Below are 16,306 nucleotides of genomic sequence, written 5' to 3' on the forward strand. Positions count from 1 at the left end.
TTGCAATTACACATATTTTTCATTAATTTATTATAAAAATTAAAAATTCGAAAGCACAGATATAGTTAAAGGGATCACTAATGTATCAATTAGCATACATGAAAATACAAAATAATGTTTTGAGGATTATATTTTCAACTAAATATGGAGAATGTCTCTTAACATTCCGATCCGGGGTACTCTTCCCTTATTGTGTTTCCAATTCTTTTTAATTTTTGTGGTAGAACGTATTCCGAATTTTATAGTTCTAACTTTCGCGTTCAGTACATTTCCTTTGTTTCGTCTCTCCTGTTTGTACAATTCTAACTTACTCTGTGTGTGAATCATATTATTTTTTGTTTTATGAATCTACAGTATTTGTTGAAGTTTTATTAGGTTTTACCAATGATGGTAAATCTAGTTCTTTATAAAGTTTTTTAGTCATAGTGTATTTATCATAAATTAAAATTACCTTTACTAATTTATTCTGAGATATTTTGACTTTTCGTAAAAGCGTCTTTTTAGCACAGCCCCAAATTTCGGCTCCATAGCTTAGGATGGATTCACATAGAGAGAAAATAAATTATTTCTCTTATTTCCTTAGGAATTGTTTTATATCTGTTTGTAGCAATAGTGCTCTTTAGGGCTGAAAGCTTTTTAACAAGACTACTTATATGATCTTCAAAGTTTAATTTTTCTTCTAAAATTACACCTAAGTATCTAAAGTTTTTTACAATTTCAATATTTTCATTATTAAAATTGTCAGTTAGAATTGTCACTCAAAACTAAATTGATTTTTTTTTTAAATCATTGTATGCTTTATACGACTTATATTTTAGAGGAAAGTGGGCCAGCTTCGAACTTGGGACAGCTTTGAAATTGGGATTTTTCTCATATTTTTAAATAAAATTGAGCTTTATAATGACATAATGTAGTTCCACAAATTAATTGAGAAACTAAATTACATTATGGTATGGCTCAATTCCATTTAAAAATAGGAGAAAAATCTGAATTTCAAAGGTGCCCCACTTACCTCTACATGTGTTCCATTTGTTTATGCTAAAATACTTCGGATAAGGCAATTGATGAAAAGCCGAGATTAATTTAAAAAAAAAAATCATTTGATTGAGGGTGACGATCCGACCTTCAGTGTCGATCATTCCAGCGCTTCTCCTGTATACGATTCATGTAGGAGAGACTGGGGCAAAACTTATCAAAACGCATATTTAATTCTTTCATGAGCTCTGAGAAAACTTAAACGTTTTATAATGAGCATATTCTTATAGGAAATTTACTGATCTACAACATTACAGAGGATTATTTTTCTTCATCTCGAAAAAAAATATGATTTTCGAATCATTTTCTAAAAGTCGATTTTGTGGAGATTCTCAAAATTGCTGGGGCAAATTTTGTCAGTCTTCGGATAATTTGTGACATTTAACTCTCGCAAACGTTAAAAATATTAAATAGACATAGTTTTATAGAAAATTTATTCCTCTACAACTTTGTCGAAAATAATTTTTCTCTATCTTAACGAGAAATGTGCTTAAATTGAGCTAATCAGTATTGATATTTTCTGTAAGCCAAATATTCCAAAAATAGGGCTCAAAATTTCATTATTTTTTTTATATAATCCTTCCTCGAATCCCTTGAAACTTTGTAAGTTTAAGAAGGTTCATGAAAGCTATCTATAATAAAAATTTCAAGTCTCAGTCTCTTTTATTTTAGAAAATAGTGAATATTGAAATATTCGTTTTGACAAATTTTGCCCTAGTCTCCCCTATACGAGTTCTTGTTTAACGTAAACTTACGATGTTAAAAATAGTCAGAATTATCAGACGATCTCGGGATTCAAATAAATTCCAAGTTTAGGAATAATTAAGATGGAATACATCCTTTAAAAGAGATTTATTCTTTGACCTTCAAAAATCCAGAACAGATATGCTCAAGGTCATTGTGATCGTATAATGTACGTCTGACGAATATTTAAATAAAATTAGGAGAGTTACAGAAAATGCAAGATCATGATTAAAACTTTAAAAATATATCTGGAGGGAAGAATGGAACCAATTTAACAAAACGAAAATTAAAATTTGTGGAGGAGTCTGTGCAAACTCCGAATTTATATCTCTAACTGTTTTGCCAATTTTTTTCTTAAGATATCAGGGTCTACCTCTGACTGTAGAGACAGGCTTTCAGGCTTGTCACATGTTGTAGCTTCGAACACTTCATTTTTTTCTCATTTCTTTAATCTTAATGAATATAGGAGTAGGTTGGTTATCAACGCTAAGACGGCTGTGGACGCATAATTACAAATCTTACACAAAGTTATATTTGTATTACGTTTTTAAGTCATTGATGATGAAATAAATATCTATCTATCTATCTATCTATCTATCTAAGTGTTCGAATACATAGCATGTGCGAAGCCTGGAAACCTTCCCCTACTCTAATACTACTACAGGATTAAAGAAATCTACGTCTTCTTGTTCTCCAGATTTCTAAACCTATCTACTTTGTCTGATAAATTGATAGGATTATCAGTCCTAAGAAATGTTTAAGAAATTAAAATTTCACACTCAACATTATCAAAGAAATATAATAATATATCTAGTAATGAGAACTGGCGCGATTTTCTTGATAGGGAGTGTATCCGGTGTTCGCCAATGGGAAAAGTGGTCACCTTAAGATGAAAACACTTTTTTGGTCTTGCCCAGAGCTTTCGGCCCAATATGGACCTTCTTCAGTGGCTGGAAGGGCATCACAATTTATTTTGCAACATTTTCTTGTTTTTACAAAGGTCATTTTTGGACAACTTCAACACTCACTCGACTAAATTGTGTTTTCGCAGCTTTTCTCAGGGATCGGTCGATTTTCCAAACCAACAAAAATCGACCGATCCCTGAGAAAAGCTGCGAAAACACAATTTAGTCGAGTTAGTGTTGAAGTTGTCCAAAAATGACCTTTGTAAAAACAAGAAAATGTTGCAAAATAAATTGTGATGCCCTCCAGCCACTGAAGAAGGTCCATATTGGGACCGAAAGCTCTGGGCAAGACCAAAAAAGTGTTTTCCTCTTAGGGTGACCACTTTTCCCACTGGCGAACATCGGATACACTCCCTATCTATAATAATATATTTCTAATGGATCGCATATGATCCAATCGCCATAAAAGCGTTAACAGCACTCCTCAGAAATTATTAATTTTTGCTAAGATGCAATAATTTCCATTTCGCATAATTGCGAAATTGGGTCGATAAACTCAAATCTTTCACATCTTTACTCAAGCTTTTACTCTCAACTGCAATTGTCAATCTTATTTAATAATTTTTTGGAGAAAGGCTTTGTATTGATTCCTGTTTATTTTGATTAGCTCTCTCTTTTAAAGCGTTTTTTCATGTTTCTTTGCGTATACATTTTGGCAATACAGTAGAATCTCAATTCTGACCAAATGTTCGCACTTTTTGCACTATCGCGCTATTTTCACTTTCATTATTATCATCATAATCAACCTACATATCTATGTACATAGAGTCTGCCATTCGACATAGACATCCTTCATTTTTTTTTGCACCTTTCTATTGCTTTAAAATTCATTCAAAAGCATAAGAAATCTCCAATTTTATCACTCAGATTTGAATTAATTACACATCGTTTGCATCGATTTTTTAATAGGGATATGGAAAGGTGTTCAAAAGAAGTCTTTTGAATGTCTAAAAATAGATTTCTTTTGTACCCCTTTTAATTTGTTGATTAATTCAGACGCCCATTTGGGAAATGAGGAAAATTGCTGAGTGATAAAATTTCAGGACATTTGAAGTTGCCAGCGACGCCTTCGGGAACCCAATTTGTGGTTAGTTAAAGGGAACTTTTGCTAAAAGCTCCAAGAAAGTTCTCTTGTAATGTAATATGTCATACTTAGTAGAAATGTGCAGCAACTTTATATCTTTCAAGTCAATGAGGTTCTGAAAACTTTCTATTCACAGCTCAAAGCATCTGCTCTATAGAGCTAGAGAATGGAGTTTTAATGATAAAACTTTCACAGAAACTCTATAAAAAGTGTAGTCAACAATTAAACTAAATGTTAATTTATCAGGCGCATGATTGGTCATTTTTTTTCGTACACTTATGAGTCTTATTACAAGATGGGAATCCACAAGAGTAATAGCTATTATCGTATTCATCAATTTTCAGTGAGATATTCCATACGCAGAGTTTATTATTGGACTATGTACAATTCTTTTTGTTGTGCAAACATGTTTTTTAAGCTTCGTATATGAGTGAAAGAGATGACTACATATAAATTTTCCTGAGTATCGCTGAGGTGTTAATAAAGTTGATAAAAGAGATATTATTCAATCACAGTGGATATAAATATTGCGAAGAGGTAAAAAAAAGTTTTGTTTTGTATGCACGTGCTTGACAGTTCAGTGAGAGTGAGTGAAATCTACTATAGTCATCTCACTCACTCTCATTGAGATATTGAGTAAGATGTTTCCATAACAAAAATACACTGCCAGCCCTCTTATTCGGATCGGAGACATTCGGATAACATCTTGTCGGTTTCATTTAAAATGTATTTTTTGTAGTAAAATTGAATTAATTTGTGAATTTGTATTTTGTAAATGAATTAAAAAACATGCAATAGTCTAATAATGTTTTTACACATCTTTCTTTTTTAATTTCAATTATTCTTTAAAATTTTTATTCTAATCCTACTAAAATGATTTTAAAAATCTTATAACACTTATTTTCGAGGCGCTGAATAAGTTCAAAAAATCCATTCGAATAGCGAAGCGGATATTTGTCGTCACCCAATTATCTGAACCTGGATCTGCCATTAGTGGCGCTGGCAACTGTTCTCAATTTTTAATTTTTTTTAAATTTTAGTAGTCTGAACACCGCAATCAAACCAAACAAGGATTGTATTTTTATTTTAAATTTCTTCTTTAAACACTTTGTTTTTTTTTATTTTAATTTTTTTTTATTTAAAGAAATATTTTTTTTTACTTTTTAATATTATTTGAGTATTTATGTGTTTTTTTTACCCAAGGGACTTTTACTGCTGTAAATATTTTATATTTCAATTTTATTTTTTATTTTTGTTGTTGCATTTATTGCCTTACAACTCGCTTTTTTTCTATAAAAAAAAAACAATTACTGTTACCAAAAAGACATTAACGGTTTCTGAAAAATAGTTACTGATTATCTGACCCCACAGATATTTTTTTCAATAATGTCTCAGTTAAGTACTTTTTAAATAGATGTTTTAGTTTTTATTTAATTTTTTAAAAGAAATAGTGTATATAAAATATAAGTCATAGGCTTTCAGCGAAGATCGATTTCATAGAGGGTTATCGAAAACTCGGAGTTAATATCCTTAAACGTTTGACTTCAAAAACTGTTACATATCAACTCTGTTACTTTATTTTTTTTTTTTAATTTTAGTTTAGAGAAATGATATCGGATTGAAGGGGTATTTAATAAAAAGCAAGTAACACTACGGTGGTCTAATATTTCAGCTTTGAAACGCGATCCATATTCTGGTTCATTCAGGAATATAGTCCATTGCTGGTTGAAACATTGAAACTTAATGGCACAGCAATTGTGAATTATGCCAAGTCCCACGTTTATTAATTATTCCACCATTTCCTATAAGGATAGGTCTTCGAATTGCGTATCCCAAATGATATAAAGTAGAATGCCAATACGGTCAGGTCAGGATACGATTTTTGAAGGTGTCAATAGGTGTTCCTTCGACCCTACTAACATCCCAGAAAATTGAGCGAACATTGTGTTAGGAACTGTGGCTTTTCTAATACTTTTAAATAGCAATAGATCTATATATAAATAAGAAAACAAAACTCTAACATTTATATTTACCAATTTTCTCTAAAAGCTTTCAACAAAGTTCAATTTTGTATTAGGTTTTATTATCTGCATTACTGACTTTTCTTTGTGTAGATTCCTGTCTCGACTGTTCTCCGCAGTCCTTATCGTGTTCTAAAACCACCAAGCAGTCATGACAGGAATCAAAGCAGAGAAATGTATGTAGAAATATGTAGAAGCACTTGATTCTAGTAAAGCGCTTAAAGAGCACTTTACTGTTATGAAGTTTTCGCAACTGTTCTTAAAATTACTAAACAAGCATGGCAGGAACCTAAACAGATATGTATATACTCAGCAAGCACAGTTAGCTGAAAAACAGCATTTTCAGCATATTTTTGCTGAGTCGATCAGCTGACCGCTCAGCAGTTCTCCAACCAAAAATGCTAAAAAAAAAATATCGACCACTCAAAATAAGAAACGAATAACTCGCAATAGGCAAATTTTACAGGAGAGCGATTTGAAGCTCAGATTTTACATGCAGAGTATAGAATTTTTGAAATTTAAAATCTCTATAACTTTGAAAATATTTATCTTTCAAGAATAATATACACAGGGGAGGTAGAGAGTATAAAGAAATATCCAAAAAGCGAATAAAACGATTTTTGCAAAAAATCGAGTTGTTCGATTTATATTCTGACAAGTCGATATATGAAAATGGCAGTTCATCGTGAGTTTCGTTTAAAGATTAGCCGAATTCAGCTGAAAATGCATATGTTTTCAGCTGAATTGAAATCGGTTAGCATTGGTGCTCGCAAAAACTCTCAAAAAGCACTTTACTGTTCTCAAGTGCTTCTGCATTATTGATTTTTCTTTGTTTTGCTTCCTGTCTCAACTGTTCTCCGCAGTCCTTTCCATATTGTAAAACCACCAGTCGTGACAAGAACCAAAACAGCGAAAAGTCGATTGTGTAGAAGCACTTCAGTACAGTAAAGTGCTAAAAAAACATATTCTTTTTTCATTGGAATAGCTCCATTATTTTTAATATCAGTGTAATGACACTATTATATTATATATTGCAATTCCACCTGAAAATATCAATACTTAACCCTTTAAGGACGAGTTGAACACCGGTGTCCCAAAATCAAAAACAATTTCTTTGAATAAAGGAAGTTATATTGTCCTCTAAACAGTCCGAAAAATTAGTTTTTATTTTCGGGACACCTGTGTCCCATTCGTCCTTAAAGGGTTAAAGGTCCTCTCTTACCAAAAGACTTAGGGTCGAAGGAACACCTCTTCGACAGGGAACCCAAATTGACACTTTTGACAAAATCTTGAAATTTACTTAAAGTATTTAATAAAATTTAAATAATATGACATTTTTTCCTTAGTCTACGTTTTCTGATAAGGATAGATGTTCAAATTGCGTATTCCAAATGGTACAGAGTACTTCACCCTAAAGAGGTTAAACTTAAAGGAGTTTAACATCTTCATTTCAGCCTAGCTATTAAGCAGTTTATTGCATTTCCTTTCAAAAACCCTATACCGGAAAATACGAGTTAGATCTTAAAGAATAATTTAGCTTTATAGCTGGAAGATTTCTCAAACTCAAGCTCATTCCATGCCTTATGTGTCTTTGTATATTTCTAGTTTTCCCAACAGCCTACATTCGATAAAAATCAGAGATAAAAAAATATTCACAATTTTTCTCATTATGCATAAAGAATTGAGAGAAAGAGAGAAAAAGTAGTATTGAAAGAAGAGTCTGATTTTATAAATATAAAGACAAGTTTGAGACTACTTATTAGTACTACTTTCTCCATCGTTGAGCTATCTTTATAACTCTTATGCGCCATAACTTTAAATTCCGGATAAGACGCATTGGTCCGGAATTAGCATTTTATATAATGGTTAAAAAGTGCCAAAATCCGTCTCACTCTTTTAATTTATAACTCTTGATTTAATTTGGTATGGCTATTCCTAATCGTCTATCATTGCTGTAGTAATTGATACGTTATTTTGCTATTATGGGGAGACATTCTTTAAAAGCTGTGCTAAGTTTAAGTTTAAGACATCTGTTGGGGTTTTTGAGTTAAAAGTTTTGAAGTGGGAGTGGTAATATTTATGATAAATATTGATATTGTGAGTAGTACAGGTGAAAATGTGCAATCCTGGCCTCAATGGTTAGTGGCAATCCTCCAGTTCAATTTGGATAATTGAATAGAAATATATAAAATGTGGAGAGAAAAAAAATTGTAAAAAGCAACAAATGTGGAGAATTCTCTTGAGGAAACTTTCTCCTCAATTCTCTGTGTGAGAATATGAATTCTCTTCGATATTCACATCTCTCTAAAGTGAGTCACAGTTGGAAGCTCTAAATGGGAATACAATGGGTGTATTTTCTTTCATTATGATTTTGCATTCTTATCCCCCTTTTATTTTTATGAGAATGCGGCGAGGTAAAATGTTCATATATACATATTTGGGTGAAAGAGAGAAGCTATCGCACCCATGAATTGTGAATCAGACATTTTTACCTTGACCTAAATATTGGCGCGAAATCGGGTCAGTATGCCTTCGATGGACTTGAAGAACTTGATGATGTTTGTTCTTGGATTGGGAAGAAGGTAGAAGTAACGGGAAGAACTGTTGGATTTTCTTCAATAATGGCTCGATGAGGGGGCTTCTTTTTTTTATTAGCTGACACGTAGATGATTGGGAGGAGAAAAGAGACTAATAAGTAATTGTTTGGATTATTACACTTTTGCAGGGGAGGCGGAAAAAGTAAAAACCTTGATACGGTTGAGGGCAGAACTTTCACCACTCTTCACGGGCAAACGAAATGCAGCCAAATATGCTTGGGCGTGAGTATCATCATTGAAAATGAGAGAAGAGAAGAAGGCACGAAATCTATGCCCCCGTGTCTCTTATTTTCTTTCTTTCTTTTTTTTTTTGAAAATAGCGAAAGATTTCTTTAATACTATGTATAAATGTGTACATAAAAATCTCTTCTTTCTTTTTTTTGGGGGAATATGTCCGCGCTTTCAGTGTCGTGGAACGTGAATTGAATGTTCCACTGCCATTGGCAAAGATCATCAAGAAGTGGAACAATCTTCTGCAAGAATACAAGGCGATAAAATTGTCAGAGGAGCCCAAGAGGCGCGACTGGCCCTTCTTTAACATGATGGATGTGTACTTCAGTGATCAAGTCAATGATCCCACATTGCGCCTCTTTTCATCCACCAAGACATTTGGGGCAGACAATCTCGATGATTGCACATTTGAGGACAGTATCGTGATGTCCAATGCAATTGCTGCAGCAACAGCAGCAGCGCACCAAGCATCACGGGAGGCACGAGAGTCAGCAGAGGCTGCAGACATGATGCAAGATTCAAAATCCGTGAGTTCACACGATGACAGTGACTCAACGAAACCAAGTACAGCTGGAATTGCTGCCCCATCGACAACCTCAACACCAGTCAGCAACTCCTACAACAATGGCATTGGAATTCGGGATTACGATGACCTCATGGAGTCCAAATACACCGAGGCTATGCAACAGCAAAAAGATGTTTCAGCCCAAGAACTCCTGCAGCAGGCAGAACATCACAATATCGATCAGTACTTGCTGTCCTGGAACAATTTCTACGGCAACATGTGCCGAGGATTCCACAGTCTACAGAAAGATGGACAAATGGTGGATGTAACAATTGCAGCTGGGGGAAAAATCTTCAAAGCCCACAAACTCGTTCTATCCGTCTGTAGTCCGTACTTTCAGAAAATCTTCCTCGAACACCCCTCAACACATCCAATCCTGTTCATGACAGATGTCCATAGCAATCACATGGCAGGACTCCTGGATTTCATGTACAGTGGCCAAGTTAACGTAAAGTACGAAGACCTGCCGAATTTCCTGAAAGTAGCCGAAGCAATGCAAATCAAAGGACTCCACAGTGAAAGTACATCCGATCCCGATGATCCAGCTAAGCATTCAACCAACAATAGTGCAAACACAGCCAATAGCAATTCTAAACAATTCAAACATCCCGCCTATCCAGGTGTCACAAATCTCTCAATGGCAGACTATCACAGATCAACTGTGCCAACGAGCACGGGAAAAAGTCCAAATTTGGCCAGATCAACACCACCCAGCAGCCTATCACCGGCCCTTGCATCATCCAGACTGTACCAGCCACCACCACCACCACCACAACCCCAAAATGCTGCCCCAAAGTACCAAATTCACAGCACAAGTAAGACAATGTTGGACAATCAGAAGCACCAAAAGTACTTTTCAAAGCGCAAAATGGCCACCCCAATGGAAGTTATAAGTGGTGACAGTAAAATAATGGATGCCAAACGAAACCGGCTGGCTGAGGACTCAAATAAAAACTACAAAGCACTGCCACTGACAGATGAGGATCTGGTTGAGGAACGCGAACAGCATGAACGAAATGTCAAAACTGAACCGGAAATTGACAATGACAGCACGCAGGCACAACAAGAAGAAGAAGTTTACTATGCAGACTCACCGACAGGTGCCGCTGCTGCGGCCATTGCTGCAACTGCCAAACTCAAACATTCCATTCTTGAGTCACATTTGAGACAAAATGAAAACAATGCACTGTCAGGTAAGCTGAATTTTGCACGACAGAGCAGCTGAAAATGGTGACATAACCTACGTCCGGCACAAATTATTCCCGGTCGTCCTACAACACTCCTCAAATCCCTGATCGCCTGACATTTCGCATTTCACTAAGAATTATTAAATATAAATATTATTTTTTCTCTATTATTTGTAAAAAACAATCAAAAAATACGAAAAAATCTTTTATACAAAGACAAAAAAAACATTGGAAAAAAAATCATTTTCTAGGTAATGTATTTAACTATAAATTTTCTCTCTAGACCAATTCTTATAGTTATAATTATAGCGCTACATATTACATGCTCCACCCTCCTTATTTTTCAACATTTTTTTTTCTAAATGAATTATTCAAATTATTGTTTCCAGTGGAGGCTGTAATATACCATAATCAATACTTTATTATATTTTATATAATTGTAAAATAAAGGATTCGACTTTTGTGAATAGATTTCTTGTGTATTCTTTATCTTAGCAACTTTTCCTCATTTTCCCACCTTTCAATTTTCCATTTTCTTTATTATTATTTTTTTGTATAAATAATTCACTTGTTATTACCTCTGTTCAAGTTATTTTCTCTCTTTAACTGCAGTCACCACCAAAGAGTTGTTATAATGTAAATAGATGAATTATGTAAAAGACAAAAAAAGAAACAAGAATTCCCTCCTTAAACTTTCACTTCCGGAACTCGATAATCCTTTATTTTAGGTTTTAGGCTCGAAAAAACAAATCCAAAAACAGCCTCAACTTGAAGACAATAATTAACATCCCCCCTCCATTAAATGTATTTTTTTTTGATCACATTGGAAAACTTCTATTTTCGAAGAGGAAAAATAACCCCTTTTCCAGTGGATCGATAAAACAATTTGTTTTTAGAAAATCGAAAATAAAATTAGCTCGTAATTTAGAAGTCTTTTTAACTTATTTTTTTCTTCATTACTCTCTTATTTACTATAATTATTTAGTTTAATTTATTGATGTCACTTTTAGTTTGGTACTTAAATAAAAAGAAAATCTATTTGACATTTGAAAGGAATACACTGTTTTCGAGAATGCACTTTCGAAAGATTCTCGAAAATTCGAAAATTCAGTTATGTAGACAAAATTTTCTATTAACCAATTATTTGTTTATTTAAAATTGATTCTAATCGCTTTTTTCTTTATTTTTTTAATTTTGGGCAATTCTATGGAAAATTTACCAATAACTTTTAATATACTTCCAATAATGTATATTTTCTAATTTAAAAAAAAAACACACGATAAATTGAAATTGTAGGAAATTGTAAAATAAATTTTTCTATTCCAATCCTTTCGTACATTGATGGATTACAATATAAATAAATTTAAGCGAGAATTATTGTTAACTATTGTTAGATGATTGAAGAAAATGACATATTTTGTAAATTACATGTAATTTTTATAATAAATTTGTTGCATTGTATACTTTTGTTGTATTTCAACTTCTCTGATCCAACCAAAAAATTCTTCCAACTCCATTTCACTGATAACTCCGTGACGTTCATTGAGAAAAATTATCGAAATGTCTTATCAATGATGCTGAAAAAAATGCCACTCAATGTGTTTGAAAAGGTAAGAAAATTTTTTACTAAATAATTTATATCTAAATTTCAAAAATGCTGCATTATTTTATCACGAATAAAAGCAAATTGTAAACTGAAAAAAGATTTTCAAACGCAATTCTCTCTGTGAAAGTATAATTATTGCTACCGCAGTGTATTTATGTTCATTAGCCAAGAGTATTCCGGAATTGAGATCAGCGGAGCATCGAGAATGTTATATCACTTGAAGAACAACTAATTTGCCTCAAACATGACTTTCTTAGAAAGAAATCAGAAATGTCGATGAAATTGCTATTTGATGGAGTATCTTGAGAAAATTTACTAATGCTAGCAGATTATCATTTCATTTTCTCAAGCGAGAGGGACGCATCTTCTGTTTATGCTGGGTACACATAAATTTCGAGCGTAGATAGGAAATCTTTTAAGCTTTTAAATTCTGAAATCTAAAATTTTGAATGTCATCTGATAGCGCGTTTAGAGAAAGTACTAATTCATCTTTAATAATCGTGAAATAAAAAATCAAAAAACAATCTCAAAGATTTAGGAAAACGGCTTTCTGTGCGACATGGACAATTCTAAAAAGATCAGTTTAATTTTAGGGGAAGTGGGACTACTTGGACATACGATCAAATTTCTAAAAGAAACTGGTCCTTAATGGAAATTAGCTCAATAAAATAATTATGGAAATAAATAAAATAATTGTAAGATCCAGCTTCCTTAAACATATGCGAAAAAATGAAAACATTTCGTATATCAATGTAGCCCCCAGCTCAAAATATCCTCACCTTTCACTTGGATTATTTGGATTCGAAAATTTTCGATAATCTCATCTGCTTGGTACGCCATCTACATGGTAAGCAATTTTTGGCCCTAACTATGTTTCGTACAGATTTAATCTTGTAGGGGAAAGTGGGGTAGACCCACAGAACTTTGAAAGATTCGAATTTAATTCGATTTTACAAAATACAGTAGGCTCTCAATTTCCGGAATTTGGGACCAAAATGTCACCTAAATTAGAGAGAAATTCGGGCATCAAATTGTTTGAAATGCAACGATTTTTTTTGTTCTTCTGTATACTGGTATTAAGTTTATATACTTACATATTTTTATGATAAATTTCACGAAAACCCCTTAATAATAGAAAATAACATGATTAAGACAAAACATGACAAATTTGAGCTTTGAGGCAGACGCCGCTCGAATCCTCGTTGCCGTGTGGGGCGGTATATTGTAAAGGAACTCGAGCGTATTTCAATAAATAAATAAATAAAAATATTTGCTTCATTAGAAAACTTGAAAAATGTCAACAAACTTTTTTTCAAATTTAACTACTGCCCGAATTAAAAAGTAGTTCGATCTTAAAACAGCCGAATTAGCGAGAGTCTACTGTAACAATAAACGTGCAGAAAATATTAGTAAAGTAGCGCAATTTTTCAAAATAAATAAATAAATATCATATTACACTGACTTCAGGCGTAAAGCTTACTCATATGGCTTACTGATCTAATTTCTTTTCAATCACGATTTTTTGGAAAAATCCAAATTACACCGAGAAAAATTTTATGGGTAGTATTAATGTTTTTCTGGGTAAAATCAAATGAAATTATGGGTATTTTGGCCCCAATGGTAGAATACATTTGTTTCTAATGTTTTATTTGATTTGAATACAGACGACTTTTACTTCAAATATTTTTACATTTGATCTGAAAGGCAGTAATCATAGCCACAACAAATATATTTGTATTTATTTTGAATGGCACTGTATTTGAAAAGAAAACATGTCTTTTAAATCAAATACATTTGCACTTTATTTCTAAAGTGGATTTTAAACACTTTCATGGGTAGAATCAAAAATTTCTGGGTAACACTACCATAGTTTCAATAGTAGAAATATTTGTTTTAACTACGAGTTACCATTAATTTAAATACACAATGGGTAAAATTAAAAATTTCCTTGGTATATTTAAATGTTCTTTACCATAGATTCAATGGCAAATATGTTTGCTTTGATATTCGTCCACATTAATTCAAATAATATCCTCGGGTAGATATAACAGTACCAGGGTATATTTAAAAAACTCTTGCTATGATTTCAAAAATAAATTTATTTGACATAAATAATGTGTATTCACAATAAAATTGTATTACATTAATTTCTATGGGGTGTTGCACGACTTTCTAGTAGTTTCGTGAAGTCTTCTTCTCAGCTTTTGGATGTATGCTCTTCTGCTTTCTCCCAATTGTGTTTACCAGTTTCAGAAGAAATAAGATACTTCAAAAGACTGATTGTCTTTTGCCCCGTAAAGATAAACGATGACATAATGAAATCTGAAAGACAGAAAATAAAATTAAATGGAATTAAAAATCTGAATCTATATGGTATCTATTGAAATAGCGGAAATAACTATTGAAAATAGAGTGGTGGAAATAATTATTGTCCTATCCCATAATCTTTAAAAGAACCCAACAATAAGTCTCGAAAAAACTTATACGTATAATATGATGTCCTTTTATGTTAATCATAAAAAATTAATTTTGATTATAGAATCTTGTTTTCTCAAAACTTTAGTAGAATTTCGTTTTTTATTCTGGTGATAATTATAATTCCAGGTAATAATTGTAGGGCTACAGTATTTATTTTTCACCAATGGCGGTTAATAATTTTTAATAATTCAATGTAACTTACTTGATCAGTGGTAGTGCTCCTCGTCTACTTTTATTACAGCGCTCACTTTTCTAAGTTGTGTTTTGCAGATTTACGTCCTTTACTGTTTGCTCTGAGTTCTGCTGCTATCTGCGAATCACTTTTCCAATTCCATGGAAAAGACAATGATTGTCCTTTTCCCAGTGAACGGTTCAACGGTTACCACGATTGATAAAAGAAAGAATAAAAATAAAAATGAAATTAAAAACTTTTCCAGTATGATATTTTCCAAAGCGATAATTGAAAATACATATTCAACATAAATAAGTTGATATAATTAACATTTTTATAATAAAAAAATTATGCGAGGTCCAATATTTCTTTGTAAAGATCAATGCTAACTTTCACAAATTATGTAATTCTTATTGCATTACATAAAAAATCAATTTTCTTACCTTGATACTATTTAGGTCTCTCCTAGATGGAATTTTTGAAGAAAAGTAGTTCGATAAAACAGATATGGTGATAATTTTCCAGCTTCTGCTCACGGACGTTTCCAATCAACAATGACTTGCAATCAGGATGATCGATTGAACTTGAACAATATCGAAAATTACAAATCGTTAGTAAAATATTAAATAATAAAAAATTCTTACGACGAATTTTAAATTTAAATAAAATAATAAAAAGTTTGACATTCCATTTTAGCTTAAAAGAAGAAATAAATTTAATTTAATTTACCGAATATGGTTAATACTTTTCTGGCAAACATTTTTTTACTTACCCAATCTAACGATTTCCAACACTTTATCAAATTTCTTTGTCGATCACTTGATGATTTTTGCAACTTTATAAGTTTACTTATCCACTGTAACCATTTTTTAGTTTTTTTTTCATTTTCAAATAGATTGGAAATAATTTGTGTGACAACTTTTCAACTCAGCGGCTTCTTCAAGACTGACTCGTTTTAATGTTTTCCGTACTGATGGAATCAGTCATAGATCTGAATGTAGTTTCCTTTTTTTCAAATACTTATGCTATTGATTCAAAAAATAGTATTAGATTTGATTGGTTTTTCATTCTAAATAAATATAAATTTCATTCAAATTATTAATTGTTATAATCAATGCATATAGAAAGTAATATTATTTATTTTATGCAAATCACGTCATTTGAAGAACACAATACACTGACCCTCGTGCATTTGCGTTCGTGCGTGTACGCCAGCCAAATATTAAATTTTTGGATGATTTAGAGCGAAATTCATTCAATTTTTTTAAAATGAAAATTTAAAAAACCTAATCAATAAGAATGCTTTAATAATTGGTATTTACCTTATTCTTTATAACATAAGTAAGTTTCTTAGGCATGTTTAAGAGAGATTCATGAAGAATTTTTAGCTCAATCCGCTCCCTCTACCAAAATTTCAGCCCGATCCGTGCTAGAGCCGGAGCTAATTAACTTAGAAAATTGGAAAGTTTTCTTTTTAATTATAGCACCCCTAGCTGTAGTTTTACGAACTTATGAGAAAAAGAGGGTTTTTACGAAAATGTGAAATTAGTTGCAAATGACATGTTGTTTCATTTGGCTAAAGTTTAAGTTTAAATAATAAAATGTAATTATTTTTACATAT

General features: G+C 32.2%; 1 protein-coding gene and 1 long non-coding RNA gene across 3 annotated transcripts in view; one reads left to right on the plus strand and one right to left on the minus strand.

The window, feature by feature from the left end:
* Positions 1-11,890, plus strand: part of LOC129798711 (modifier of mdg4) — a 27,699-nt gene extending 15,809 nt beyond the window's left edge. Inside the window, exons 2-3 of the mRNA XM_055842004.1 lie at positions 8,575-8,668; positions 8,853-11,890. Of these exons, the coding sequence (XP_055697979.1) occupies positions 8,575-8,668; positions 8,853-10,467 (1,709 nt within the window). The 3' untranslated portion in view covers positions 10,468-11,890. The remainder of the gene's footprint in view (positions 1-8,574; positions 8,669-8,852) is intronic.
* On the minus strand, positions 11,851-16,110 carry LOC129798728 (uncharacterized). Of its 2 annotated transcripts, XR_008751454.1 has the most exons (4): positions 15,458-16,110; positions 15,129-15,268; positions 14,716-14,867; positions 11,851-14,357 (listed from the first exon to the last, which is right to left on the minus strand). It is a non-coding gene; the product is annotated as an uncharacterized LOC129798728 (long non-coding RNA). The 2 variants fall into 2 exon arrangements; XR_008751453.1 differs by having other exon boundaries at positions 15,129-16,110.
* Between the last annotated feature and the right edge of the window lie 196 nt (positions 16,111-16,306).

Source organism: Phlebotomus papatasi, chromosome 1 (genome assembly GCF_024763615.1).
Source record: "Phlebotomus papatasi isolate M1 chromosome 1, Ppap_2.1, whole genome shotgun sequence".
NCBI lineage: Eukaryota > Metazoa > Arthropoda > Insecta > Diptera > Psychodidae > Phlebotomus > Phlebotomus papatasi.